This window comes from Bos indicus, chromosome 4 (assembly GCF_029378745.1).
Source record: "Bos indicus isolate NIAB-ARS_2022 breed Sahiwal x Tharparkar chromosome 4, NIAB-ARS_B.indTharparkar_mat_pri_1.0, whole genome shotgun sequence".
In the NCBI taxonomy this organism is placed as follows: domain Eukaryota; kingdom Metazoa; phylum Chordata; class Mammalia; order Artiodactyla; family Bovidae; genus Bos; species Bos indicus.
Genome location: NC_091763.1, coordinates 77,197,270 through 77,223,203, shown reverse-complemented (window position 1 = coordinate 77,223,203; position 25,934 = coordinate 77,197,270). Strand labels below are relative to the sequence as shown.

The 25,934-nt window shown below is 49.5% G+C and overlaps 1 protein-coding gene across 1 annotated transcript; it reads right to left on the bottom strand.

The window, feature by feature from the left end:
- Positions 1 to 1,061: 1,061 nt before the first annotated feature.
- On the bottom strand, positions 1,062 to 25,771 carry NPC1L1 (NPC1 like intracellular cholesterol transporter 1). The gene is made up of 19 exons (XM_019958930.2): positions 25,632 to 25,771; positions 23,127 to 24,658; positions 20,510 to 20,610; positions 19,928 to 20,100; positions 19,558 to 19,686; positions 18,964 to 19,146; positions 17,744 to 17,858; positions 17,486 to 17,613; positions 16,887 to 17,024; positions 16,517 to 16,606; positions 10,266 to 10,456; positions 9,975 to 10,099; positions 9,257 to 9,383; positions 9,033 to 9,088; positions 7,949 to 8,099; positions 7,544 to 7,775; positions 7,287 to 7,400; positions 7,048 to 7,210; positions 1,062 to 4,855 (listed from the first exon to the last, which is right to left on the bottom strand). The coding sequence occupies exons 1-19, from the start codon at positions 25,683 to 25,685 to the stop codon at positions 4,656 to 4,658; spliced, it is 4,002 nt and encodes a 1,333-aa protein (XP_019814489.2). The 5' UTR covers positions 25,686 to 25,771; the 3' UTR covers positions 1,062 to 4,655.
- Between the last annotated feature and the right edge of the window lie 163 nt (positions 25,772 to 25,934).

Sequence of the window (25,934 nt, the reverse complement as noted above, 5' to 3'; positions counted from 1 at the left end):
ACATCAGAGATTTATCCATTTTAATTAACAGTAACCAATGATATGATAAAGCTAGTTTGAAGAAGCTTTTCGAGAAACTGGGTATTTATAACGCTTTCAGAAAACAGAGTAAGATGGCTAGATTGGATACAACGCTGGCTGGTGTCCTATAAAATGATGTAGATTATCTTTCCTAGTGGATAGAAATGATTTGCATCTCTACTGGCCTGAAATCTACAAGTTAACATGTATCTTCATAGTGTATGGACTCTAATGAATTGTAAACAAAGTCAAACTCATAAATTGCTCTACAGCAGCGGTTCTGAAACTTTTTGGACTTAGGACCTATTTACAGGGGATTCCCTGAGGGTCCAGTGGTTAGGACTCTGCACTCTCACATCAGAATGCCCAGGTTCAATTCCTGCTCCAGGAACTAAGATCCCACAAGTGTGGCCATGGCCAAAAGGAGGAAAAAAAAAAAAAAGACCCATTTTCATTCTTAAAATATATCAAAGACTCTTTGGAGTCTTCCATAAATTTTACGTGTATTCTGTTTATTGATAGTTACCATATTGGACATAAAAACAGAAAATGTTTAAATATTTATGCATTTTAACATAATAAAAACATGTTAACATATTTTTGTAAAGAAGTAAGGTTCTTCAGAGCAGTAAAAGTTTATGAGAAACAAAGCATCCTTTTAAATTTTTGCAAATCTCTTTACTATCTAGCTTAATTGAATTGAAGACAGCCAGATTCTCACATCTGCTGCATTCACTGCATTGCAGTATGGTGTTTTGATTGAAGTATGAGAAACCCAGTCTTATACAAATAGCAGTTTAATTGCCTTTTCAAATAAATGTGAGGAGTATTCTTGGAAACTACATCAACATTCAACAAATTGTAGTTTCTTAAAGATTAGTTGCACTGTGAAATCTGAAATTGTATCAGTAAATGTCTCCTACTTTGTCACATTAATATCCATTGGTCTGTCCTAATACTTTGAGTGGATCTTTGTTCACAATCTAGTCTCTGTATACACAACACAGAGCAAGGAGAGATGGAAGAAAGAGGCAGACCACTTCAGACTGGTAGGTAGGAGGTTTAATAAGCAAGGAAAGTTACTTGTCCTGGGCAGCCACAAGACCAGTGTATTTTCACGTCCACTTTGCCAGAATCGCAAATGTTTATACAGACACCTTAACTGGGTTCAATCACATACACTGTCCAGATGGTCTCAAAAACACCTTCCTCTCTCAAGGTGTTGAGAGGAAGATGTTGTTGAAAACAACTCTCGCTGTGAGAATGGTACGCAGAGCAGCAGAGCATACATTACAAGGACAGAGGAAGGCGTGAGGAGTCTCCCATTGCCTGGGTCTAGCCAGAGGGTCAACCAGGGATCGTGTTCTCCTGAATACCCCCAACAAACTTTTACACACATGATTTTGTAAAATCAGAATGGAATAAAGAATGTGATGCAAGAATCTTAACTATATTAAAAATGTATAAGGGCTTCCCTGGTGGTCCAGGGGTTAAGAATCCTGCCAATGCAAGAGAAACGAGTTCAATCCCTGGTCTGGGAATATTCCACATGCTGCAGAACAACTAAACCCGTGCCCCACTACTACTGAACCCATGCACCTAGAGCCTGTGCTCTGCAACAACAGAAGCCACTGCAATGAGAAGCCCACGCACCACAACTAAAGAGTAGCCCCTGATCTCCGCAACTAGAGAAGGCCTGAAGGCAGAAACAAAGACCTAGCTCAGCCAAAAATAAATAAATAAATATTTTTTCAATGTATGAAGCAGCTTCTCTGAAAGGGATACTGACCCCATCTGAAAGATGCTAACCCAAGTAACTTTGGAAAGGAATGATGTCTGTAAGACTAAAGGCAAAAGGAATTGCATGTAAACACTAAATTCTAAAGTTGTTTTCCACAGGAGTGTAGGTTATCATTTCTCAGACTCCTACATATGTATAAAGGTAATCAACAACTAAGTAAATGGTGAGGGTTGTGGAGCCCGGCTTCTCATTAGTGGCATGAGAGGCTACAGAGAAGCAAGAAAGGAGTCTAGAATGATTCATGTGATTATGGGTTATAACTGGAGGTATCAGCATAAAATCCTGTTTAGCTTAATGTAGATACAGATGGCTTTTCATAGAAATACTTCTAGAAATGTGTACATATACAGGTCAGTATTCACATATGTATGCCCTTGCTCTCTCAGCTGAGAGGATCAGAAGCAACAAAGCCCCAGCAGCAAAACACACTGAACACCCAGATCCTGATTTCTAATCTTATCTCCAGATGAAGGACTGGAACTCTTGGGAGAAATGGCTGACTCTAGGACTGGGATAGAAATATACAAGTTGAGCCTATACTATCTTATAATGCCAGGAAGTACAAAAGTGCTCAAAAAGTGGGGGGAACCCCACAGTGAAAGGAATACATCAAAGGGACCTAGGAGCCAACTGGAAGAGTTCCCAATGGCCAAATGTGGAGCAAATAGTCACTATATTAAAACCCAAAGTAAAAAATGAGCATCCTTGGTTCCATACTGATAAAGATAGCATACTGAATAAATAATAAATGGAGAACAATTTTCCTGTTCAGAAGAGTTCCAAATAATTTATGTAAACACTCCACCCTCCAGGAAGTAGAGCATAACCACTCACCCTTAAGTGTAGGCTGTGCATAGCAACTTCGCTGCAAAGAGTGCACCACGCAAACAGGTGCAAGATAAGTGTACAGAGGAGACACCTGGCCAACACAACCTCAGCCAGGTGGTCAGGGCCAGTGTGACAGCGACAAGTTACGGTGACTGCAGGCACCCTTGACACAATAGGCTGAGACCGGCTCTCTGCCTCGTGATCTCCCTCCGAAAAACCCATCACCTTTGTCTAATCGGGAGAAACACTAGACAAACCCCATTTGAAGGACATTCTTTAAAATACCTGACCAATCTTCAACTGTCCGGGTCACCAAAAACAAAGAAAAGGAGAGCCTGAAACACTGTCACAAACAAAAGGAGCCTAAGTAGACATAACAACAGTGTTGTGGAGTGTCCTGGACAGGATCCTGGCTCAGGAAAAGGACCCTGGGTAAAATTGTGGAAATCTAAACAAAATATGGATTTGGGTTAGTAGTAATTATCAGTACTGGTTCATTCATGGTACACTGACAAGTGTTATCACACTAATGTGTTACTCAAGTAAATTTTGGGGGGCGGGCGGGGGGCATACAGGAACTCTCTGTATTATCTTTGTAATTTTTCTGTAAAACTATTCTAAAATAAAAAAAGTTTTCTTTTAAAAAAGTATTTTTTAGAAAGGGATAACAATCTATAACCCCACTCCCCTCCCTCCCAGAAACAAGTGGAGCGTTGTGTTGGTATTGGTGCAGGGAAAGAGGCACCCTTATCCCCTGCTGGTGGAGGTGTGAATAGGGCAGACGCCCTGGAAGACACTAGTCTGTATCCATTCAGTGCTACAGCGATGGTAGCTCCCCACACATAGACAGGAGACGTATAAACACCTGCTCATCACACAGGTCCATGGTTCCATACCTGAAATCCCATACGCAAGCTGAATTTCAGAATTTAGAACGTTTTTTTAGAAAGGTAATTTGATGCTTACAGTACATTAGATATTAGACCTCATCAGGATCTGGGGAAGCAACATGAAATCAAACTTGTTAATGTGCTGAAATATATGACTATTCACATCAAGTTGGCTGAAGAGTGTAAGTATGCTATTTATGGGAGAAAAAAAAAAAAAAAGAGAAGTGTTAGTCACTCAGTTGTGTCTGACTCTTTGCAACCCCGTGGACTATAGCCCGCCAGGCTCCTCTGTCCATGGAATTCTCCAGGCAGGAATACTGGAGTGGGTTGCCATTTCCCTCTCCAGGGGATCTTCCCATCCCAAGGATAGAACCTGAATCTCCTGCATTGCAGGCAAATTCTTTACCATCTGAGCCACCAGGGAAACCTATTTATAAAGAGTATAAATAGATACATCGTGTCTGATCAGTCTTTGCTATGAAATGAGTTTGTCCCAAACTTACAAAAGAAAAAAACAAACACACTAGGTTTTCAGAGTTCTGGGGGTTCTGAAATTCCACATAAGTGACTGTGGACTTATAGCAGAAAAAATAATTCAGGACAATGTGATTGCCCACTAGCAGGGGAATGCATAAAAAAACATCCTGTTCATTCACACAATGGAAAGCTGTGTCACAGTTAAAATGATTGGACTAGATCTCCATGTATCGTCACCAATAAATCGAAAAAATGTATGCTGCATAAAAAAAAAAAAAAACCTCATTGCAAAAGGATAGGTCACATATGGTATCAATTAAGGAAAATTTTAAATGTGAACAAATATGTTGTTCACATATATGGAACTAAAGTTTTAAAACTTGCATGAGGAGGACACATGTCAAATTCAAGAGATGGATTTGGACCAGGTCACACCCAAGCCATCACGTGGCACCTCTATCACAATCAGTGTCCTTATGGGTGAGATCTGGTGGCTAGAGGATGACCGATGGTGGACGGTCCTGTGGAGACAGCCTCTCTCAGGGCCTGGGGGAAGGATAAGTCAAAGGACCCCCAGGAGGAGCCTTCATGGCCCCTCAGGTCATGGCTGATGAGCTTGGACAGGGGCTCTGGCCCCATCAGAACTTCTGCCTGTTCTCTGATGGAGAGCTCTCGAGGCCTCCTACACTCTTGGCAGGATGTTCAAAGCTGCAGTTGACGTAGACACCATAATCAGTGCTCATCTGAGCGGGGTGCTTTGAGCAAGAGGTCTCCTTGGCCGCAGCTGCCTCCTCCTGCTGCTTCTGCTGCTGCACCAGAGCTGGGTTGACATCAGGCCCTGCAGAGGGACAGACACGAGCAACACGGTCAGGGAGGCGGCATGCTGGGTGCGGGATGCAGGCATGTGTTGGAGCCTCAAATGGAAGTTCTAGAGAGGGAGAGCTAAGTCCTAAGCCCCCCACCTCCCATCACTGCCCTTCACCCCAGCCCTCACTTCACCACACCCCCCAAAAGCTGGTAACTGTCAGTTGCCACCCACGCCCAGCCCCTGGTCCCCTCTGCCTTCCAGTGCAGGTCCCTGCCATCCGGGGGTCTGGCAGGGGAAGCCCTAAGCCACCCATAGCCAGTGACTCCCTCCCCCTCCTCTCTTCCTTGGACACGCTGTGCAAGCATTCCTTGCTGAGAGAAGCCATTCCTCACTGTCATCAGACTCAGGTCAGAGAGGGGACCCGGATCCCTGCGCCTGCCACTCGCCTCTCTGTCAGGATTCCAGCCACTCTCCAGGGGGTGGGCCACTCAGAATCTCCAAGGGGTGGCCATGACCTATGGGACCTGTGGCTCCCCAGCCAGGTAGCCTCTGGGGAGGTCCCCAACAACCACATTCTCCTCTTCCAAAGGGGGTCAGGAAGTTTCTACAAGACTGGGGTGCCTTGCGGAGGGGTGCCGGTGCTGTGTGGCCTCCAAATACACTGCATGTGACCAGCTCTATTACTGGGATGGAGGGGTCTCAGGTTCCTCATCTGTGAAATGGGGATGAAAACATCACCTACCTCCAGGGATGATAAGAGAATTAATATATATTTACTAGCACACAAACACACTCTTCTATTAATATAAATGGTCCATCTAAAATTACCATTATTATTAGTCCTGGTGTCAGGGAACAGTGCAAAATTGAACTCTCAGCTTGCCCACCCTATGAGGGAATGCTCCATCCAGGGGTCCTGTTTAAATCTCTGTGGAGGGATGGGGTGTGTAAATAACTGTGCTCAGTAGGGACTTGTCTAGTGGTCCACTGGTTGGGAGTCAGCCTGCTAATGCTGGGGACACAGGTTTGACCCCTGGTCCAGGAACTAAGATCCCACATGTCTCGGGGTAACTAAGCTCATGCACACAACCACTGAAGCCCATGTACTCTAGAGCCTGTGCCCCGCAACAAGAGAAGACCACGCACCACAACTAGAGTAACCCCTGCTCGCTGCACCTAGAGAAAGCCCACAGCAGCAAAGACCCAGAGCAGCCAATAAGTAATTCTTTAAAAAAGAATAACTGTGTTCTACAGTAAGCTCCAGGAGTTGGTGATGGACAGGGAAGCCCGGCATGCTGAAGTCCATGGGGTCGCAAAGAATCAGACTTGACTGAGCTGAACTGAACTGAATGCTCTACAGTGAGGAAACAAAAATGTACATGTTGCTAATAGGAGTTTAAATGGTAAAACTTCTTAGAGGGTGTTAACAGTTGGAATGAACAATCAGTATTCATGGACTGAACTTTCTCTAGGATATATTGGAGAATGAGGTCAAAGATTCAGCCACAAAGGATAGTCATTGCAGCACTGACAATAACATGCAAAGTCAGAAATAGTCTAGTTCTAGCTCTATTTCAGTCGCTCAGTAGTGTCCAGCTCTTTGTGACCCCATGGACTGCAACACACCAGGCTTCCCTGTCCATCACCAACTCCTGGAGTTTGCTCAAAGTCATGTCCATCAAGTTGGTGATGCCAGAAACAGTCTAATGTCCAGCAACTGGGGGCTGGCTAAATGGACTGTGGCCAATCCATACAAAAGGATATGTTTTTCAACTGCAAGTTGTCACCCATGAATGACTCATGAAATCAATTTCTCAGATAACACCGGAATTTCTTAAAAAATCAATGATAGAATAGAACAGAAAATACCTGAAGCTTCTTAGGCAGTGTTATTTTGTGAAAGGCCTGTTCTACTCTGCATGTCCATGTCCATACCTGTACATATCTCCTCTCAATGTGAAAATCTATTTTTTGCTCAAGTCATGATCAAAAGTTCAATGGCATGCAGCAGAGAACCATATGGCCACTGAATGTGTTTGAAATGCACATCTGACCCCAAAAAGATGCTTTCATATGCTAAATGAAAAACTGTAGCTTCCAAACCAGGAGAAACGGTGTGCCCACAATTTGGGGCAGTACCTGTTCCAGGTGAGGGGGGGCTGTGAGTGTTCCTGGCATTTTGCCTGTGGCTTGGAATCTTGTGGGAGGGGCCTGGCACTCACCCAGGTAGCTGAGGATGACGGGCAGGAAGACCAGGCCATGCAGCAGGCCCAGCACAGTGATGAGGAGGTTGAGACGGAAGAAAAAGATCTGGATGAGCTGCGCCTTGGCCAGGCCCAGGACAAGGATGCCAGGCAGGTTGGTCATGGCTACTCCTGCAAACACCTGGGGGTCACAAGCAAGTGTCAGACTGGGCACGGGGTGGCTGGCCAAGGACCATGCAAGGCAGCCTATCACTCACCGCACTGCCCATGGAGATGGTGGCCTCCTTAGCCCTCTCCAGCCGGGTGGGCTTGGTGCTGATGGCAAAGGAACGGGTGATATGGGACACAAACTCCACAGAGATGCCCACCGCCTGAGGGAAGAAAGGGGGCTTCAGCCACCCAAGGGCAGGGGCAGGGGCCTCCACCCAGGCCAGCAGGCAGCACCTAGACTCTAGAAAGAATTGGGAGCCTCATTTCCCACACTAGAGCCCTGACACTCCAGCTGGCGGGTTACCGTGACCAGGTTGATGAGGGACACAGCATTGTAGCTGATGTCCCAGAGCATCATGAAGCCCACAGTGTCCACCAGGATCATGATGATAGAGAAGAGGTTGAGGAGGCCGGAGCGGACGTCCATGCCCAGCAGGAAGCAGCAGACGACAAAGGTGGGCACCAGGCAGATGGTGAGCATAAAGAGCCCCTCGGGGACTATGGTCAGGTACTGCTCATAGAACACGTTGGTGACCCTGTGGGGCACAGAGCACAGTCACTGCTCCGCAGCTTCCTGTGCCCACTTTGGGATGAACACTGGGTCCAGGTGCAGCTGAAGCCCCTCTGCTGGAGCCCACCCCCACCTCGCGGCCACCCTTGCCAACCCAGCACCCTCATCCGCACCCTGCTCTGGAGCACATGCACTCACGAGTAAGGGAAGACCTCAAAATCTGGGTCAGTGCCTGGCACCTTCCGCAGGTCAGCGGTGATGTTGGCTGCCAGTGCCCGAGTTGCCCGCAGAGCCTCCGTGAAATCCTGGGAGTTCTTCAGCGGCTTGTTGTAGGCCATGAACCGCGAGGCTGTGAAAGCCAGAGCCTGCGTCAGATACCCTCAGAACCCCCAAGAGGCAGTGCTCAGCTGAGTTCAGGGATCTGCTGCCACCATTTGGGAACTCTTAATACATGTTGAGCAAAGGGCCCTGCATTTCGGTTTTCCCCCAGCCCTGCAAGCTCTGTAGCTGGTCCTACTGCTGTGCCAGACTCAAGTCCTGGCCCTGCCTCTGATGGATGGAACTTAAAGAGTTCTCCTGAGGGACTTCACTGGTGGTCCAGTGGCTAAGACTCCAGGCTCCCAGTGCAGGGGGCCTGGGTTCGATTCCTAATTGGGGAACTAGATCCCACATGCCACAACTAAGAACTTGCATGCCACAACTAAGACCCAATGCAGCCAAATAAATATATTTTTTAAAGAAAGAGAGAGATCTCCTGGATGAACCCAAACACTGCTCTGTATGGTTTCAAAACATGCACTGGATTCTTAACATTAATTTCATTATTTTTCCAATGCACATTTTCCTATAAGAAAGGACCAGAAAGGGAGACAAAAAATACAACAGTTGACTTAACAGAGCTGTGGGTTGGGGGACCCCCTGGGTAAGTAGAATAGTCATTCATTGAACTGGCTGCCCACTGCCCACATCTGGGTGTGACTTGCACCTGAGAGAAGAGGAAGTAGGTGGCCCCCAAGTGCAGCATCAGCCACTGAGAATTCCATGAATGTCACACTGATTATGAATTTAGGGGATGGGGAGAAGGAAGCAGGCAGACACAGGGTGGAGTCCGAGGACATGAAACTGGGTGACATGACTTCTGAAGACAGGACCAGGACAGTTAGAAGTCCCCCAGAAAGGAAGAAGGAGGGAAGGTTCAAGATGGAGAATCTGTCTCCTGGGACTCTTGGGGCCCCCGGGGCAGCTGACCCTGGTCTTCCCCTCCAGTCAAGGCCAGACTTACCTAAAATCTGGCCATCTGAGCTCATATTCACTGAGGTGCTGTATGCTGCCAGGCCACTGCAGGAGGAGGACCAGAACAGATTAGCCAAGGATCTGTCCCCTCTGTGAGCTTGGCCTATGGCTACCCCGAGAGGCCCCTCACTGCCTCCTGCCCCCTGTGACCCTGCCGTGGGCACCCACACAGCTGTCCTCCTCAGTGCCCCCCCACCACCGCCCACTGCCTACCCTTTGGGACATTTGATGTTGGGCTCGTCACTCAGAAACCAGGGAAGATATTTGTGGAACTGCTCCACTGATGGCCGGGCAGAGCCCGCTGTGGGGCTCACACAGGTCTTCAAGCAGGCCAGGGAGTCTACAAAGAGAGTGGGGGGCTCTAGGCAGCAGCACCCCCCAAGGCCAGGCAGACGATGCCCTGCCCCACCTTGTGCTCCTTTCCCATTAGGATCCCCATGCACTCCCACTGCTGTAACAAGCATGGTTACTGTGGAGAGATATGTGTTTGCCTCTACAGATGGGAGGAGTGCCCCTCTCATATATGGAAACTGCTGGTACCTTCAAGCAGGGTGGGAAGCAAAGTTCAGGGCGGAGAAACAGCCTCCACGGGGCCTCCCCACTCCACCTACAAGCGCAGCTGCTGAGGCAGGATCATGCACCAACCTCAACTCTCACTCCACTCACATGGCACTTGAGCACCAGTCTGCTCAGTGGGTATGGGCACAACTCAGCAGGGCCAGGAGGGTGCGATTGCCTGGTAATCCAGCTGGACATCTACATATATAGGTGTAGCACCCCAACCTTAGCACCTAGACAGGGCCCCTGCCCCAAACTGACCCTGTAGGAGGGCAGGAAGGGGTAAGAGATCCTCCACTGGTTCTGTCCTTTCTCTAGTCCCAATTTCCCCAAGCTATGGTGGGCCCTGAACTCCCAGAGGCCCCATACTCACTGACAGTCGAGGGGCAGAACTCATCTTTATTGGGACCAGAGATATAAAGGCGGCAGCAGGAAGATGAAGTCAGCCAGTCAATGAAGTCGTCCACCCAGGAGGAGGCAGGGATGGCCAGGTAAGACCTGAATGTCAGGGAAGAGGAAGTCAGGGGACAGGACCAGATAGGCAAGCTGTTGTGGGTCCTTCCTACAGTCCAACCTCCACGCTGGCTCCCCTCAGGCGCATAGCAGCAGGTGGGCAGCAGGGCAGGAGGGAGAGAGACACACAGAGGTGGGCTGGGACACTCACATATCAGGGAAGTCGGTGGCGTACTGGATCTTCTGGGTTAAGGAGAAGTTGTTGCAGCCTGCACTGGAGCAGATGGCATTCATTCCTTCCTCACTGGAGAAGTTGTAGCCCCCAGTGGTAACAAAATAGACCGGGGCCCCCACCTCAAAGTAGCGGTTCATAAAGAGGAAATAGTCGATCAGGTAGGAGTCCTGCAATGGAAGACAGTCAGTGAGCCCATGGCCAGACGCACCTCCAGCATATGCTCAAGAGATACACACACAGTGATACACACAGAGGTACAGGCTCACAGAGTCATGTGTACAGTTCCACTACAGACGTACATGGTCATAAGTATACCCACAGAGGCACACACACACTCCAAGGTACACCTATCTAGGTATAATCACAAATACCTACACAGAACACACTCAACGGAGGTACAAGCACAGGGCATCACATACTCCCCTGTGTGAACACGCTCTCTGACACACACATACGAACACATACATATAGTTTTTACCCCTTCCTATCATCCCCTGTTTGGCACAGCCACAGTCTAGCAAGTTAGCCTATGACCACAGCCCACATGGATGCACACATATAAACACCCTCCTGCACACCCTCAAGGCTGTATGCCAGGCATCTTCATGGCTCATTCCCTTCTCCTGCAACATAAAACTTCAAAGTGACATCAGGAATGATGGTGGAGTAGGAAGTACCAGGATTCGCCTCCCCATCTAGACAATAACTGTACTGGCAAAATCTGCCTGATGTAACTATTTTGGTACTCTGGGGTCTAGTGAGGGCTTCAAGTTTCCAGAGAAAGTTCTGGATGGTAGATTGTGGTTAATTTGATCTACTTCAGCTCTTAGTATGGTACTAGCTAGTCATCATTTATCCTCCCCGACCTGTGGCAGGCAGCCATGAATGCATTCCAGGAACAGTCTGCACACAGCTTGCAGACCTGCCTCTTAAATATCAAGGATCTGTGTTCTCATCACTCATTGCTGCTTCTAATCTCAGTAGAGCAGAAACAAAGTCAGGTGCCATTAGAACCTTCACCTCAAACTGAAGTGACTGCCAAGATATTTAAAGATTATCTTTACTTGCCCAAGATATTAAAGGGCAAGTGCTAAATTTGTCTTCCCCCTTCATATTTCCCTTTTTCTCCTTTTGAGAGCCAGACGTTTAAGAAACATGACACTCAAAAGCAACCACAAATACAAGGAAAAGTAGATAGTCACTGCACATGCCCAGGGAAAAGCGGAGATTCAGAAAAGATCTGTAAAGACTTTACATCTCAAGCTGATCTCCAGGACAGAGACATTCGCAACAATTAACTTTTTAAAATAAATGAATAAATAAGCAAATTCTGGGGATGGGAGAGAATCTAATTTCTGGAGTTATTTTGGACTCAAATGTCCATTTTTCAAAAACAACAACAAAATCATAAAGCATGCAATGACTCAGAAAGATATGGCCCATACCTAGGGACAAAAATTAATCAACACTATCCTTGAGAAAGACCAGACAATGGATATATTAGATAGAGACCTTAAAACGACTATCTTAGAGATGCTCAAAGAGCCAAAATAACATTGTTTTCTGGACACAGTCAAGAAAACAATGTATGAACAAAATGGAGGGACTTCCCTGGTGATCTAGTGGTTAAGAATCTGCCTTCCAATGCAGGGGACACAGGTGCAGTCCCTGGTCAGGGAACTAAGATTCCACAACCTTGGGGAAACTAAGCCTGTGCACCACAATGAAGACCCAGCACAGCCAAAACACACACAACACACACACAATGGAATGATCAATAAAGAGAAAATATAAAACAGAACCAAAAAGAAGTTCTGGAGCTGAAATGTACAATAAATAAAGAAATAACTAGAGGGATTCAAAGACATATTTGAGCAGTCAGAAGAAGAATGGCCACACATGAAGACAGGACAATTGAAATTATCAAATGAAAAACAGAAAGAAAAAAGAATAAGGAAAATGAACAGAAACTAAGGGATCGTGCAGCATCATCAAGCAGAACAACACACACATCATAAGAATCCCAGACAGAAAAGAGAGAGAAAGAGGAAAAGAGATTATTTGAAGAAACAATGGCCAAGATTTCATAAATCTGATAAAAGATATGAGTATAAAAATCCATAGAACTTTAGCAAACTCTTAGTAGGAAAACTCAAAGAGACCCAGAACCAAGGCACATTACAATTCAAGTGTTGAACGATAAAGACAAAAAGAGAATTCTGAAAGCAACAAGAAAGAAGAGGCTTATTATATATAAAGATTATAAGCATAGTTCCTATCAGAAAACTTGAAGGCCAGAAGGCAGTGGATTTGTATATTTAAAGTATTTAAGTGGGAAAAAACTCTCAACCAGGAGCCCCATTTTTGGCAAAACTGTCCTTCAAAAATGAGGGGAAAAATTAAAGCATTAAAAATTAAAATAACTATAGAAGTCTGTTGCCAGAAGACCTGTCCTGCAAGAAGCTATAAAGTGAGTCCTTCAAGTTAAAGTGAAATGATGCTAAAGCTTAACTCAAAGTCATGTAATTAAATAAAGATCACCGGTAAAAGTAAATACATGGGAAATTATAAAAGCTAGTTTTATTATAACTTTGGTTTGCAATTCCATTTTTTTATTTCTACATATCTTAAGAGATTGATACATTAAAAAAGTATTATTCTGTTTTTGAATACGCAATGTATAAAGATGTGATTTTATGATAGCAATAACTGAAAGGAAATGGAAAGGTGCAGTAAAGGAACAGATTTTTTGTAAGCAATCCATGTTAATCTAGGATAAATTCACGCACTGTAGGATATTTAACGTAATTTCCCTGGTAACCACAAAGGAAATAGTCATATAACATACCCAAAAGGAAATGCAAAAAGAATTTAAACATTTCGCTATCAACTAAACACAAAAGAAGATGGCAATGCAGGAAATGAGAAACAAGCTATAAAGTGCATAGAAAACAAACAGCACAATAGCAAGTCTCTCCTCATCAGTAATTGCTTTACATGTAAATAGACTACTGTCTCTCATAAGAAGTCAGAAGTGGACAGAATGGGTTAGAGAAATAGGATCCAACAATATGATGTCTATAAGAGTCAGTTGAGATCCAGAGACACCCACAGGTTGAAAGTGAAAGTATAGAAAAAGATATGCCATGCAAATAGTAGACAGTTGGCAAAGATTGCAAAGATATTCCATGCAATAGTAGGCTATCCCACTGCCAGGTAAAATAGGCTTTAAATCAAGAAAGTTTACAAAAGACAAAGAAGAACATTATATATTATTAAAAGATTCAGTACAGCAAGGGTAAGTGTATACAAACAGTTCCACACCTAATGAGTGACCATCAAAATCTATGAAGCAAAACTTGACAGAACTGAAGGGAGAAATAGGAAATTCTACAATGGGTTCAGTACTCTACGTCAGTAATGGGTAGGACATCCAGACAGAACACAAGTCGGGAAATGGAAGACTTGAACAACGCTAAATCAACTAAATCTAGCAAGCTTATACAGAAACTCTGCTCAACAACAAAATGCAGATTCCTCTCAAATACACATGGGACATTCTGCAAGATAAACTAGGTATTTGGCCACATATTAAATCTCAACATTTAAAAAGATAGATGTCATATTATGTATACACCCTGACCATGACTGCATGGTTAGAAATCATTAACAGAAGGAAAATTGAAAAATTCACAAAGTCATAGAAATTATACATCCCAGCAATGATTTATCTTGAATATGACACCAAAGGCACAGTTAACAACACCAACAAAAATAGACAAATTGGACTTCATGAAGATTAAAAACTTAAGTACATCAAAAGATACTACCAATAGAGTAAAAAAGCAACCAACAGAAATGAAAATATTCACAATTCACATATCTGATATCTGATATTAATTAATCAGATATTAATCCCACATATCTGATAAGGGATTGATTATCCAAGCTATCTAAAGAACTCTTTAAACTTAACAACAACAAAATCCAGCCCAATTCAAAAACAGACATTTCTCCAAAGGAAATATACAAATGGCCAATAAGTAAATGCTTAACATCACTAATCATTAGGGAAACACAAATAAGCCACAATGAGATACCACTTCATATCTATTATGATGGCTGTTGTCAAAAAACAAACAAACAAAACTCAGAAAATAAGTGTTGGTGAAGGCATGGAGAAATTGGAACCCTGTGCACTGTTGGTAGGAATGTAAAATGGTACAGCTATATAGAAATCAGTGTGAAGGTTCCTCAAAAAATTAAAAATAGAATTGCCATATGATTTAACAATTCCACTTCTGGGTATATACCCAAAATAATTAAAAGCAGGGTTTCAAAGAGATATTTGTAAACCCATGTGCATAGCAGCATTATTTCACAATAGCCAAAACATGGAAGCAACCCATATCCATCAACAGAAAAATGGTTAAGCAAAATGTGATATATATGCATTCATACATACAGGAATATCATTCATCCTCAAAAAGGGAGGAAATTCTGATACATGCTACAACATGACCAAACCCTGAGGACATCATGCTAAATGAAATAAGCCCATCACAAAAGGACAAATGGATGATTCCACATATGTAAGGGACCTGGAATAGACAAATGCAGAGACACAAAGGAGAATGGGGCAGGGGGTGCTCCAGGGACTGGGGGAGGAGGAATGGGGAGTTAGCGTTTAATAGGGACAGAGTTTCAGTTTTGCAGGATGAAAGAGCTATGGAGATGGATGATGGTGAGGATTGTACAATGTCCTTAATGCCACTTAAAAAATGGTTAAAATGGCAAATTTTATGTTATATTTTACCAGAAAAAAATTGAAAGAAATATATTTTATATAGTCATAAGAAACAAATTCTCCCCCAAAGGAAAATAAACAAAGAGCATAAACAAAACCTCAGCTGGGGGACTTCCCTGGTGGTCCAGTGGCTAAGACTCCCCGCTCCCAGTGCACGAGGCCTGGTTTGATCTCTGGTCAGGGAACTAGATCCCACACGCCACAACTAAAGATTTCACACACCATGACTAAAGGTTCCGAGCACGCCAACTAAGAGCCAACACAACCAGAAAAAAAAAAAATTCCTCAGCTGGTCTTACAGCCCAGTACCTCCTTCTCACTGGTTTGGCCTACCAGGCCACTGATACCCATTCTGGGGTCACTGGGGACCCTCTTCTCTTCAGCCGTGTGAGCAGTCCCCAGGGCCACCGTGAGTGGGAGAGTCATTCTGGACCCTTGCTGGCTTTGCAGCCTCTTCTTGCTCCCTATGGTGGCTCGAAGGTGCCGTCCTGCCTGTCTACTCTGCTCCCGCCTCATCTTGCTTCCAAGACCAGCACCACCAGAAGGTGGCTACCAGGCCACTGAATCCAAGATTCCTGCCCACGCCCAGACCCCCATCGCCACCCCTACAGTGGCCCTGGATGTCCAAGCCCTCATGATGCTCTCTCTCCCCTAGAGCACAGGTATGCAGACTTGCTTCCCCCAGCCACCAGCCCAGCTCTGGTTGCATGTCCAGACAAACCTCAGGTCCCTGGCCTCTTTGATGTATGATTCCTGTCAACCTCATATGCTTGCTGGTCCTCGTCAGCACATTTCCCCACACCGTCACCTGCAGCACCTCCAGCTCTCGGCCTTACTGCCTCTCCTCCCCACACCTACAGTCACCCCTGCACAAGTAAATGAGCCTTGGTACGCCCCAACCTCCCATGGGTCAGTGCTGTGACCCTTGCCTCCTTCCTCTGCAAATCCCACTCATGCTCAGACACCCCTCAAGCCTCTCCTCCATCCAAAACCCTCAAGACCATCCAGGTCTTTTCTTCCCCAGAGCCCCCAACCCTCCCTGTCTTTCCGAGGACAGTCCAGGGACATTTGCTGCAGCAAAACCCAGGCCTGAGGACAGAGAGGCAGGCACTAGGCACTAGGCACTAGGCACTGTGCATCTGGCACTAGGCAGACATTCACTGAGGTGTTGGTCATTCTGCCCGGACAATCGGCTCCCACGACCAGTCACTCGGCTGCCTGGTCGTCTCCCTCTGGTGGCCTGGGGCTGGAACCGAACTCAGGCACTTTCCATGCAGAATATGGCTTCTCTTCCTAACTCCTCATGATGAATGGTCCCCCACCCCTACCACACCCCTGGTTCAGGCCAACCCATCCACTCTGTGCTGCTGATTGCCCTCACAGCCTTGGGGACTGAGGAGAGGGGAGGGAGGGCACCCACCTTGGGCAGAGCCAGCTGCTGGTCCAGCCCCACATTAATGTAGCACATGAAATAGAGGCTCGCTGCAAACAGGGCCAGGAAGAGCAGCACCTGGAAAGGGAAGCGTCACTTGAAAGCCTCCCACCCAGCAACTCCCCAGTCTGGGTCTGGACGGGGTCTTGTAAGAAACATTCTGGAGTTGGGCCACCTTGAATCTTAGCACCCCCATCCCTGCCCCGGCTTCAGCCCCTGGACCTGGGCAAGCTCCAGACCCCTCCGATGACCACGGGCAAGGATCAAGGCTAAGCAGACCCTCCCGCCCCAGACACTGCCAGGCCCCCCCAACCCTGGGTGGCATAAGGTCCCCCTGCTGCCCCTCTCGCCCACTCACCACGACCACGCGGGTGAGCCAGTGCAACAGGAATGGGACGTAGAACTTGCGGAAGAATCGGAGCAGGAGCCCCTCATCCTGGCTCGGCGGGGGCAGCTTCTGGGCTGTCTTGCAACAGCAGATGTCCATCCGGGAGGCCTAGAAGGAGGAAGGCACTCAAGATGACCCCAAAACAGACCCTGGGGACCACTTCCCTCCCGTGGAGTGGGAGAGTCACCTTCCACATGTGGACTGTGCCAGCACCGCATGATGGGGACATGCCAGTGTGCTCTTTTCTTTATCTTCATTTTCGGCCTTGATAAAATACCTTTGAACTTTGCACCATCACCGAAACAAGAGCTCCCTCCCTGTCAATCTCTCACTTATACTTTATTTCACGACCTCAGGTACTTTTAGCAGGTTTGATCATATTCCCCCAAATGACCAAAACAAAGTTAATTTTCCATGGGACATCAGGGACTTTGTGGCCTAAACATTCCAGCACGCTGTTCCCACACTCAGTCCCCATGCTCTGAGCCTTCTGTGCAAAGTGGAGCCACTCCATCCCCGGCCAAGATGGGGACCAAGGGTGAGTCCCTGGGCCTTGCCTCCACCCCTACCTCTTGCCTCCTGCTGTCGAGGGAGAGCAGGGCCACAAAGGCTGACATCTGTAGCAGGAAGTCAAGAAGCACTGCAAAGCCGGAGGTCAGGGCAAAGGTCCGTACAGCTGGCATGGGGGTCAGGGCTCCTGGGGGACGGGGAGGGGGGTCAAGAGTGAATCTCAGGGCCTGGCACCTGCTCAGATGGGAATAGAGGGAAAGGGGGCTGCCAGCCTAAGAACTCCCAGTGCCTGGTGGGGAGGGGTTGCTCAGGCTCACCTAAGAAGAAGCAGATGGCCTCAGAGAGGCTGCAGAGAAGCATGCTGGGGGCCACTCTGCCCAGGGCTCGGCCGATGTGGGCCTCCCGTTCTTCCCCAGGCCTCCGAGGCAGCCTCTGCATGGGGATGGCAGGGACAGGGTCAAGATCTGACCAAGGGCTCTGTCCCTCACAGGCCAGCTGGGAGCTGCCACATGCCCTCACTCCCCAAGGCATGGGCATTGCCTGGAGATGCAGCCAGGCCTGAGGAACTGCCCCCACCTTCCCCAGTGGGGACAGCGGGGCAGTGACACTCTGCCCTGCCACATCTTCCACTTCTCAGGGTCTGGCCCAGAGAAACGCATGGTGTATTTTGGGATGTCCATAGCATCCTTCCTCTGACTCATCACTAGAACTCTAAATGTTCACTAACAAGAGAGGCTAAAGATTCTACTTGTCTTTCCGTGGAATGCTACCTAGCACTACAAAGACAGAGGTGGCTCTGTGTAGAGCAGAGATGAACAAACATGACTCCATATTGGACCTCTAACCTTTGTGCTCTGTTGCCTGTGCTTAGTCTTGCTGTCTCTGGATCTTTTGTAAAAGGATGTTGCCCAGAGCCTGGAATATACATGACAGCCCATTGCCAAGGCTCTGACCTTTAAAGGGTATAACACTTTTCCATTCATATAGAGATTAAAAGGGTGCAGAACAGAATCTAACATTTGCCTTGTTGGAGGGGTTTAGGACCTACTTTGACAGCTGCAAGAATAAAAGATTCTGGCACCAAAAGGTTTGCAACACCCAGCCACACCACTTCCCCTTTTAGTATAAAAGAAGTCTAAATTCTAACTCAGGTAAGGTGGTTCTTTGGGACACTAGTCCACCATCTTCTCAGTCTGCTGACCTTTCAAATAAAGTCACTATTCCTTTCCCCAGCACCTCATCTCTCAATTTATTGGACTGCCATGCAGTGAGCAGTATGAGCTTGGGCTCAGTAACAGATGTGCTGTGTGACACTCTTGCCAGACACAATGTGGGGCTAACTGAGAGCAAGTTCAGGAGACATGTGAGGTACAAATGCATTTATGTGAAAGATAAACACAGAGCACTGTATTCTACAGGAATTGTACACATGGACATCAGTGCTTAGGAAGAGGCTGAAATAAACCCAGCAAACCCATGGGGCCATGCCTGGGTGTGTAGGGGCAGCTGAGGGTGTGCAGAACTTCTGCCCTCTTACCTGGTACTCAAGAACGAAGATGAAGATGTTGTCAGCCCCCACGGCAAGCACCAGGAAGGGCACCACTTGAAGGATCACCAGTGAGGAAGGGACACCCAGGTAGGAGAAGAAGCCCATAGAGGCCACGACTGCTCCCAGCACCACGGCCACCCCGCCCAGGCCCAGCGTGGCCTTGGAGTCCACCTGCAATGGGACCAGGCTCAGCCTCCTGGCTGCAGGGCTGCCCGATGTGCCCCAACCCTCCTTAGAGGAGAGCTGCATGCTCTGAGCTTCTGCACTTTGGCCACTCTGCAGCGCCGTCCTCTCGAGAGCAGGTCCTGTGAGCCTGACCACTTCTTCCTCGAGCATGCATCGTAAGACTATGTAAATACCAACTTCGCATTTGCACAAGTCGAGGGAGGGTTGTCATGAGCAGAGTGAAAACTCGCATGGCCTTTCGAAACAGAACACTTCAAGAAGCATCACCCCTTGGAAGAGCCACCCTGGGTATGTCCACTTTGCTGTTTTGAAGTGCTCTAGACAGTAGGTTGGGAAAGTTCTAGGCACCCTGATGGTGGGCCAGCTCACCCTCACAGCTCCCCTCTCACTTCTCACCGGTACCCGACGCCAGCTGGAGTAGCTGCCCAGGGCCAGGGAGATGTACAGGAAGATGACAAGGTAGCTAACAGCAAAGACGGGCAGGTCCTCGGCCGTGGTGCTGTTGATCTCATCCTCCAGGGAACGCTGTGGACACACACCCGACCAGACCCCCTGACCCAAGAGCTCGGCCAGAGGGCACCGTGTATGTGAGCCCCTGTGAACTCGGACGTGGCTCACAAACAGCTGTAGCATCACCCCATCCTCCTGGGCAGGCACCCGTTAGCTCAGGGTCACTTGGGAGGGGTGAGGGCAGGATGGGGATACAGGACCCCACCAAAACCACCTGAACTGTCTGCCCCAGAGCCAGGGACCCTGCAGCCCCTACCTCCGCCATGAATGTGACCTGGAACACACCAGCCGTCCGACGCTGAAAGGCTCGCATCTCCTCCAAGAAGGCTGCCTCCCAGAGCTTAGCCTGGGCCAGCTTGGGGTCCCCAGGAGGGTAATTGTTGAGGGAGAAGGTCATGATCAGGGCCTCTGCCTCAGAATAGTCCTTTCCTGGAAAGAAAAATGCTCAGCTACCTCCAACCACACCTCTGCTTTCCTCCCCCTACTCCAGCCTCACCCCTGCTTCCCCTCCCCCAACTGCAGCCACACCCCTGCCTCTCCTCCCCCACCCTCCTCGTCCAAGTCATTGTGTAATTCTACATCCTACTTCCCTCTATCAGTCAAAGGCAAAACCTGTGGTTTCAGGCACAGAACCAGAGAACCTGAGCAGGGTTGGCGGAAGATGCAATAAGTGACAGAGAAAGGATGCAGGATGGGCAGGTCTGTCATCCCCATGAGCCCCTCACCGACCCAGCCGCTCCCAGGCAGTGGGAAGCCCCCATGGCCTCTCCCATCCTTCTGTCCATGACTCCTGCCCCATATGTTCACTCACTGGCCTCCTGGGGAGGTCGGAGCTTACCTTTGTAGCCCCCCACGGCGAGGAAGGGGAAGATGGGTGCCCCATAGTCAGCCATGCAGCTCAGGGCCAGGGCCGTGCCATCTTTGTAGGTGAGGGGGGCACTGGTGGGAGAGAAAAGGACCTTTCCTGACCCCACTCCGACCACCATGGCCCCTGTACCTCACCCCAGACCCCAGCACCATCACCTGACCCCCAATCAGAACATTTCTTGGTCCAATCCAGAGTGAACTGGGGCTCCCTGAGCAGGACCTCGAGTTCATTTTCCCTTCACACCAGCCTCATGGTCCTGGCTCCACCATCATCTCCTTCCAGATTGGCAGGTGGATGAGCATCACACGCACTCCCCTGGAGTGGCGGCTGGATTCTGGTACCAGCCCCTCCCTGAGTCCTAAGCACCAACAGAGACACACAGGCCTCACACTGCCCTCAGGGGTCTCCTCCCACCAGCCCAGAACCCTCCAGGCCCTGAGGTGGGAACTCCTTCTTTCCTCATTCAATGTTCCAGCTCTGTAACTGTTGTCGGGTCTCCATACCCCTCACTGAGGCCTTTCTGTAAATGGGTCATAGGTGCCTGGACAAAGCACTCATTTTGAGTGCACCTGTGAGTCACCAGCTGGCGGGGAGTGCCGGTTGCTGTGTGACCTTGAGCAGTTGACCACACCCCTCTGAGCCTCAGTTTCCCTGTCTCTGAAATGGGGATAATCAGGCCACCCAAGAGCTGTGAGCATCCAAAATCAAAATAAAGGCAATTCAAGGACTGGAATGGATGAGATGGTTGGGCGGCGTCATCAAGTCAATGGACATGAGTTTGAGCAACTCCGGGAGATACTGAAGGACAGGAAAGCCTGGCGTGCTGCAGTCCATCAGGTCTCAAAGAGTCAGACACGACTGAGCGACTGAACAGCAACAAAGGACTGGAAACCCGGAGTCAGAGCTTCTTCCCCTGACCTGCCAGTCCCAAGGGCCAGCCCTGGGGCTGAGGCACAGACTCCGGGAAGCAGCCCACACTTGGTTTGCCTGAGGGGTGGGAGCCCTGACTCTTATCCAGAGGTATTCAGGGTGACCCAGGGTCTCAGGAGCCCTAGAGACCCTTTCAAGGTCTACAAAGTCAAAACTATGTCCATAATAACACTAAGATGCCATTCTGTTTTCAGCCTTCTTTGATCTCAAGTCTGTGGCCTACAGACTGTTCACTGACATGGCTTTAGTTTCATATTGCAGCTAACATTTAAGAAAGCATCACTTGCTGAGTTAGATGAAGTAGTAAAGAAAACCCACAATTCTCTGGAAAGGCTTTGACAACACACTTCCCTCCTCTGGCTACATGGGTGGGTGTGCGGCCAAGCATTCTCGCTGCACTTCAACCAACAGGCCAAATGCAGAACCAGATGCCAGAATCCAGCATCTTCGGCTAAGCCAGACCCCAAAGAGATTTGCAAAGATCTAAAACAATGTTACCGTGATCACTCCTGATATTTTCAGTACAGAAAATACGATTTTTTTTCATAAAAATATGTTATGGGACTTCCCTGGTGGTCCAGTGGTTGAGAGTATGCCTACTGGTGTGAGGGACGCGGGTTCCATCCCTGGTCCATGAGGATCCAACATGCTGTAGAACGGCTGGGCCCATGCGTGCACCACAACTAATGAGCCCATGAACCACAACTACTGAAGCCTGCGTGCCTTTGAGCCTGTGCTCCACAGCAAGACAAACCACCGCAGTGAGAAGCTTGAGCACCACAACAAAGAGCCTGTGTGCCACAACAAGGACCCAGCACAGAAAAAAAAAATTAATAATTTCCTTTAAAAAAATAAATAAATAAATAATGTTATTTGTGTCAGCATATAATGGGCCTATTATAGCTATTGTTACAGAATTAATTAACTATTTTGTCATTTCTCGGTTTTACTTTCTCATGTGGTAAATGTCAGTGAATATAACCTCTACCCACACCCCAGCTCTCTGGGGTGCTTGGTCTTTTGTCAAGAGTGAAGGGACCCTGAGACCAAGCATTTGAAGACCTCTGTCCACTCCAACCCCAGGGGCCTCAGTGCTGCTAGCCAGCCTGCTCCCTTCAAGGCTTGGTAGCTCTCAAACCTCCACTCTTGGTCCTAAGACCCATAAGCTTCACTGGCTTCCTGCTTGCACCACAGCCAAGTGGACGCAGCTGGGGACCAAGCCCCAAACAACCTGCACAGGGCACCTGGCCCAGGCCCCTGCCCAGGCCCGGGGCACCTCCTGGGCTGCCCATGGCCCTGCTGGCCTGCACCCAGGCCCAGCACAGAAGCAAAGAAGGGAAACTACAAAGCACACCAGTGAGCAGGGCCTTCAGATTGCTCTGTGACCCTTAAACCAAGAACATGCAAGGACGAGTCCAGCTACATCAGGAGCGCTACAGAAAGACCACGTGGAGGCCAGGACAGTCAAGTGTGAATCAGGTATGGCGAGCGTGCACTCCACTGAGGATGCAGAACCCAAGAAGGAACTTGGAGAGACACGGCACATCACAGCCCACGTGACCGAGAGGCAGAGCACCTCAACCATACAAGATGTGTACCCGGCCTGGGCCCCACGAGGCCCACGCTGACCCCAGAACCTGGTCCCGGGAGGACTCACTTGACGCAGTAGAGGAAGTGGTCCCTCCAGTCCACCTGGGCGGTCTGCCCTGACAGCGTCTGGTTGGCTGTGAGCAGCAGCTGAGTGCGGTTGTTCTGGAAGTACTGCAGGAGGCTGTTGACGCAGCAGTCGGACAGACTGGCGTTATGTGGGTTGAGGGGGGCGTAGCAGGTGTCCCGCAGGGAGACGTTCCGCTGCTCCTCTGGCGACCACACCTGCAGATGCCGCAGCCTCTCCTGCAATTCCAGCACCTCCAGCAGCAGATCCGAGGACAGGATCCCGCTGAAGTTCTTGGGCCCCAGCAGCAGGGAGTCATACCTATAGCTGGGCCGGTGAGGTGCTGTCATGAACACCTGGCTGGTTCGGAAGAAGGGGCCGAAATACTTGTCGTGGAACGCCTTCTCACGTCGGGCTAGGCTGTTGGGGGCTGACCACAACTCCACGGGGTCCGTGGTCAGTTCTATAAAAGCCAGGCCCCCTGCCATGGCCACCACCACAATCACAGATACCGCCAGGATGGTCAGTGGCCATGAGGCCACCCAAGTGCCCCAGCACTGGAAGCAGCGGCTGAGGAGGGTGTGGGTGGAGAGGCTAAGCCTGTGGGCCAGGTTGATGCTTGCCTTGGGCTTGGGCGTCTTGCGCTTGCCCCTGCACCACTCGGCCAGGCGGGACCGCAGGAGGAAGGCCATGAGCAAGACAAAGAGAGAACAGAGGATGATAATGAGGACCAGGCTCCCTTCCATCCGGCCCAGGCGGAAGGTGGGGTCCAGGGCCCGGGGCTGGGCAATCACGGGGCAGGAGGCGGCACAGTCCTGGCAGGAACAGGCCGCTGCACCGTCCCCCTGGGACTGGTTGCAGGGCATGACCTCATCATTTAGAGGCTGTATCGCGCTCCCCTCGGCCTGGCTAGGCTCCCACAGGTGGAAGGTGATGTCCAGGGGTGCCAGGCCATTGCTCGTGTCCCCCTGGAAATTGAGCCAGCGCTGGGCGTTGCAGAGGGCAGAGCCATAGACGCCACACATGGAGCCCACGGCCAGTGTGGCAGCTGCGGGGATGCGCACACGGCTGCAGGAGTTGTAGGTCTGCTCGGCAAAGCTGCGCTGGTAGAAGGCCTCGTAGGCCACCACGGCCTGGGACTGGCTGTCCCCCTGTGTGACCACTCGGGTCACATTGATGAAGAGGCTTTGGTTGGGGCTGCAGGTGTTGTGGCAGTGCAGGCTCACGAAGTTGTCAGAGCAGGCGGGACAGCGAGTGAGGAGGGCCTTGGTGATCCGCAGGCTCATGTCCAGGGCCACCAGCTGCTTGGAGGAGCAGCAGGCGTAGGTGGTGCTGGCGCCAGTGTAGAGACGGGGACAGATGCTTTGTAGGAGGGCCAGGTGGTCACCTGTGATGTGGCGAGCAGGTGAGTTATCCAGGCAGGACACATTGGACAGCGAAGCCAGGCTTCCGGACAGCTCCGGGTTCTTCCCGCACTCATCGTAGAAGGCACAGTAGCCAGGTTGGTGTATGGGTGTGTAGACCTCACTCTGGGCCTGTGGAACAGGGCAGTGTCACCACGGGCCCCAGCGCTGGCCAGCACCTCTGGGTAGCTGATGGGGCAGTGGGCAGCCAGGGAGGGCGTGGGGAATGATGCCAAACAGGGCAGGTGAGGGGTGGACGTCGGGCAGCTCCAGGATGCCAGGGGGTCCAGGGGAGCACTGGAGGAGATGGGATGCCCAAGTAGCACATGGGACTCTCGGCGGTGTCTAAGGATTGTGAGCGGATGGGTGAAGGCCTGGTTGACCCTGAGTGACAGGGTCACTGAAGAAAGAGGTGACCTGACATATCTGGGAGAGAACAGGGTCACCCAGAAGACCCCTGGACCCCTGTGTGGTCCTCCTGAGAAAAAGTGGCCCCTGGACAAGTCGAGGGACTGACTCCCAGGAGCCATGTGGATGCAGGCCCTGTGTGCCTCGGGCATCATTGCCATAGCAGTCAGCCACCACCATGACCAAACTGCAGACCACACCCAGAGGCCGGGGCCCCTCTTGGAGAATCTGAGCAGAGCTTCCCCTGCCTTCACCTGCCGGGAGCTGAAAACCTTCACCCACCTCCTCAGACGTGGAAATGAGCAGGAAACTTGAGAGGTAAGAACCTCGGACCTCCTCCCTGGATGCCAAATCCTCTGTGGGTGATTCTCCCCTTGAATCCACCTCATCAGCACCCCAGGACTGGATCTTCCTTTAACCTCCCACGAGCCACCTTAGGCCAGGACACCCACAGCAGACCAGGGATGGGAAGAACTTGGTCACACCCAAGCCACCTGTCCCATTCCCCATGCTTGTGTCCATCTGACCCCATCATCTGGAGACTTGAGCAGCCCAAGACTCCCAACCTGCACCTCTTCTCTAGGGTGCCTGGCATCCCTCATCTATGTAGAAATTGCCCCCATCTGCAGACCCCTGGCCCTCTCTCACATTTGCCAAGCAGCCCTTGCCCAGAGAGGACACAGGGATTGGGACTCACCGAGTGCAGGAGCAGGGCCCAGAGCAACCAGCCCTTCAGGCCAGTCTCCACCATCCTGGCACTGGGCAGGGGTCAGAGGGTAAGTGAGGCCAGGCCTTGGGGACAGCCAAGGGCCGGCTCCTGACAATGCCAGAGCCCACTTCAGCCGTACATATACTGAAACTGGGGACGGACTACAGGGCAGCTTCCCTACCAGGGACAGCATCACCTGACTGGGTTGGGGACCAATGGGGTTGAGCCCTGTGCCTCCCAGGGCTCTTAGCTAGTTAATGATCGATGGATCACTTGTCCCTCCCACCTTTG

Bases quoted from the DNA above. Each gene is read 5' to 3' on its own strand.
- NPC1L1 (XM_019958930.2), bottom strand. From the start codon at position 25,685: ATGGTGGAGACTGGCCTGAAGGGCTGGTTGCTCTGGGCCCTGCTCCTG. The intron at 20,611-23,126 runs GTGAGTCCTCCC...CTCTCCCACCAG, and splicing joins CACTTCCTCTACTGCGTCAA to TGCCCCCCTCACCTACAAAG. The intron at 20,101-20,509 runs GTAAGCTCCGAC...TTTTCTTTCCAG, and splicing joins CGCCGTGGGGGGCTACAAAG to GAAAGGACTATTCTGAGGCA.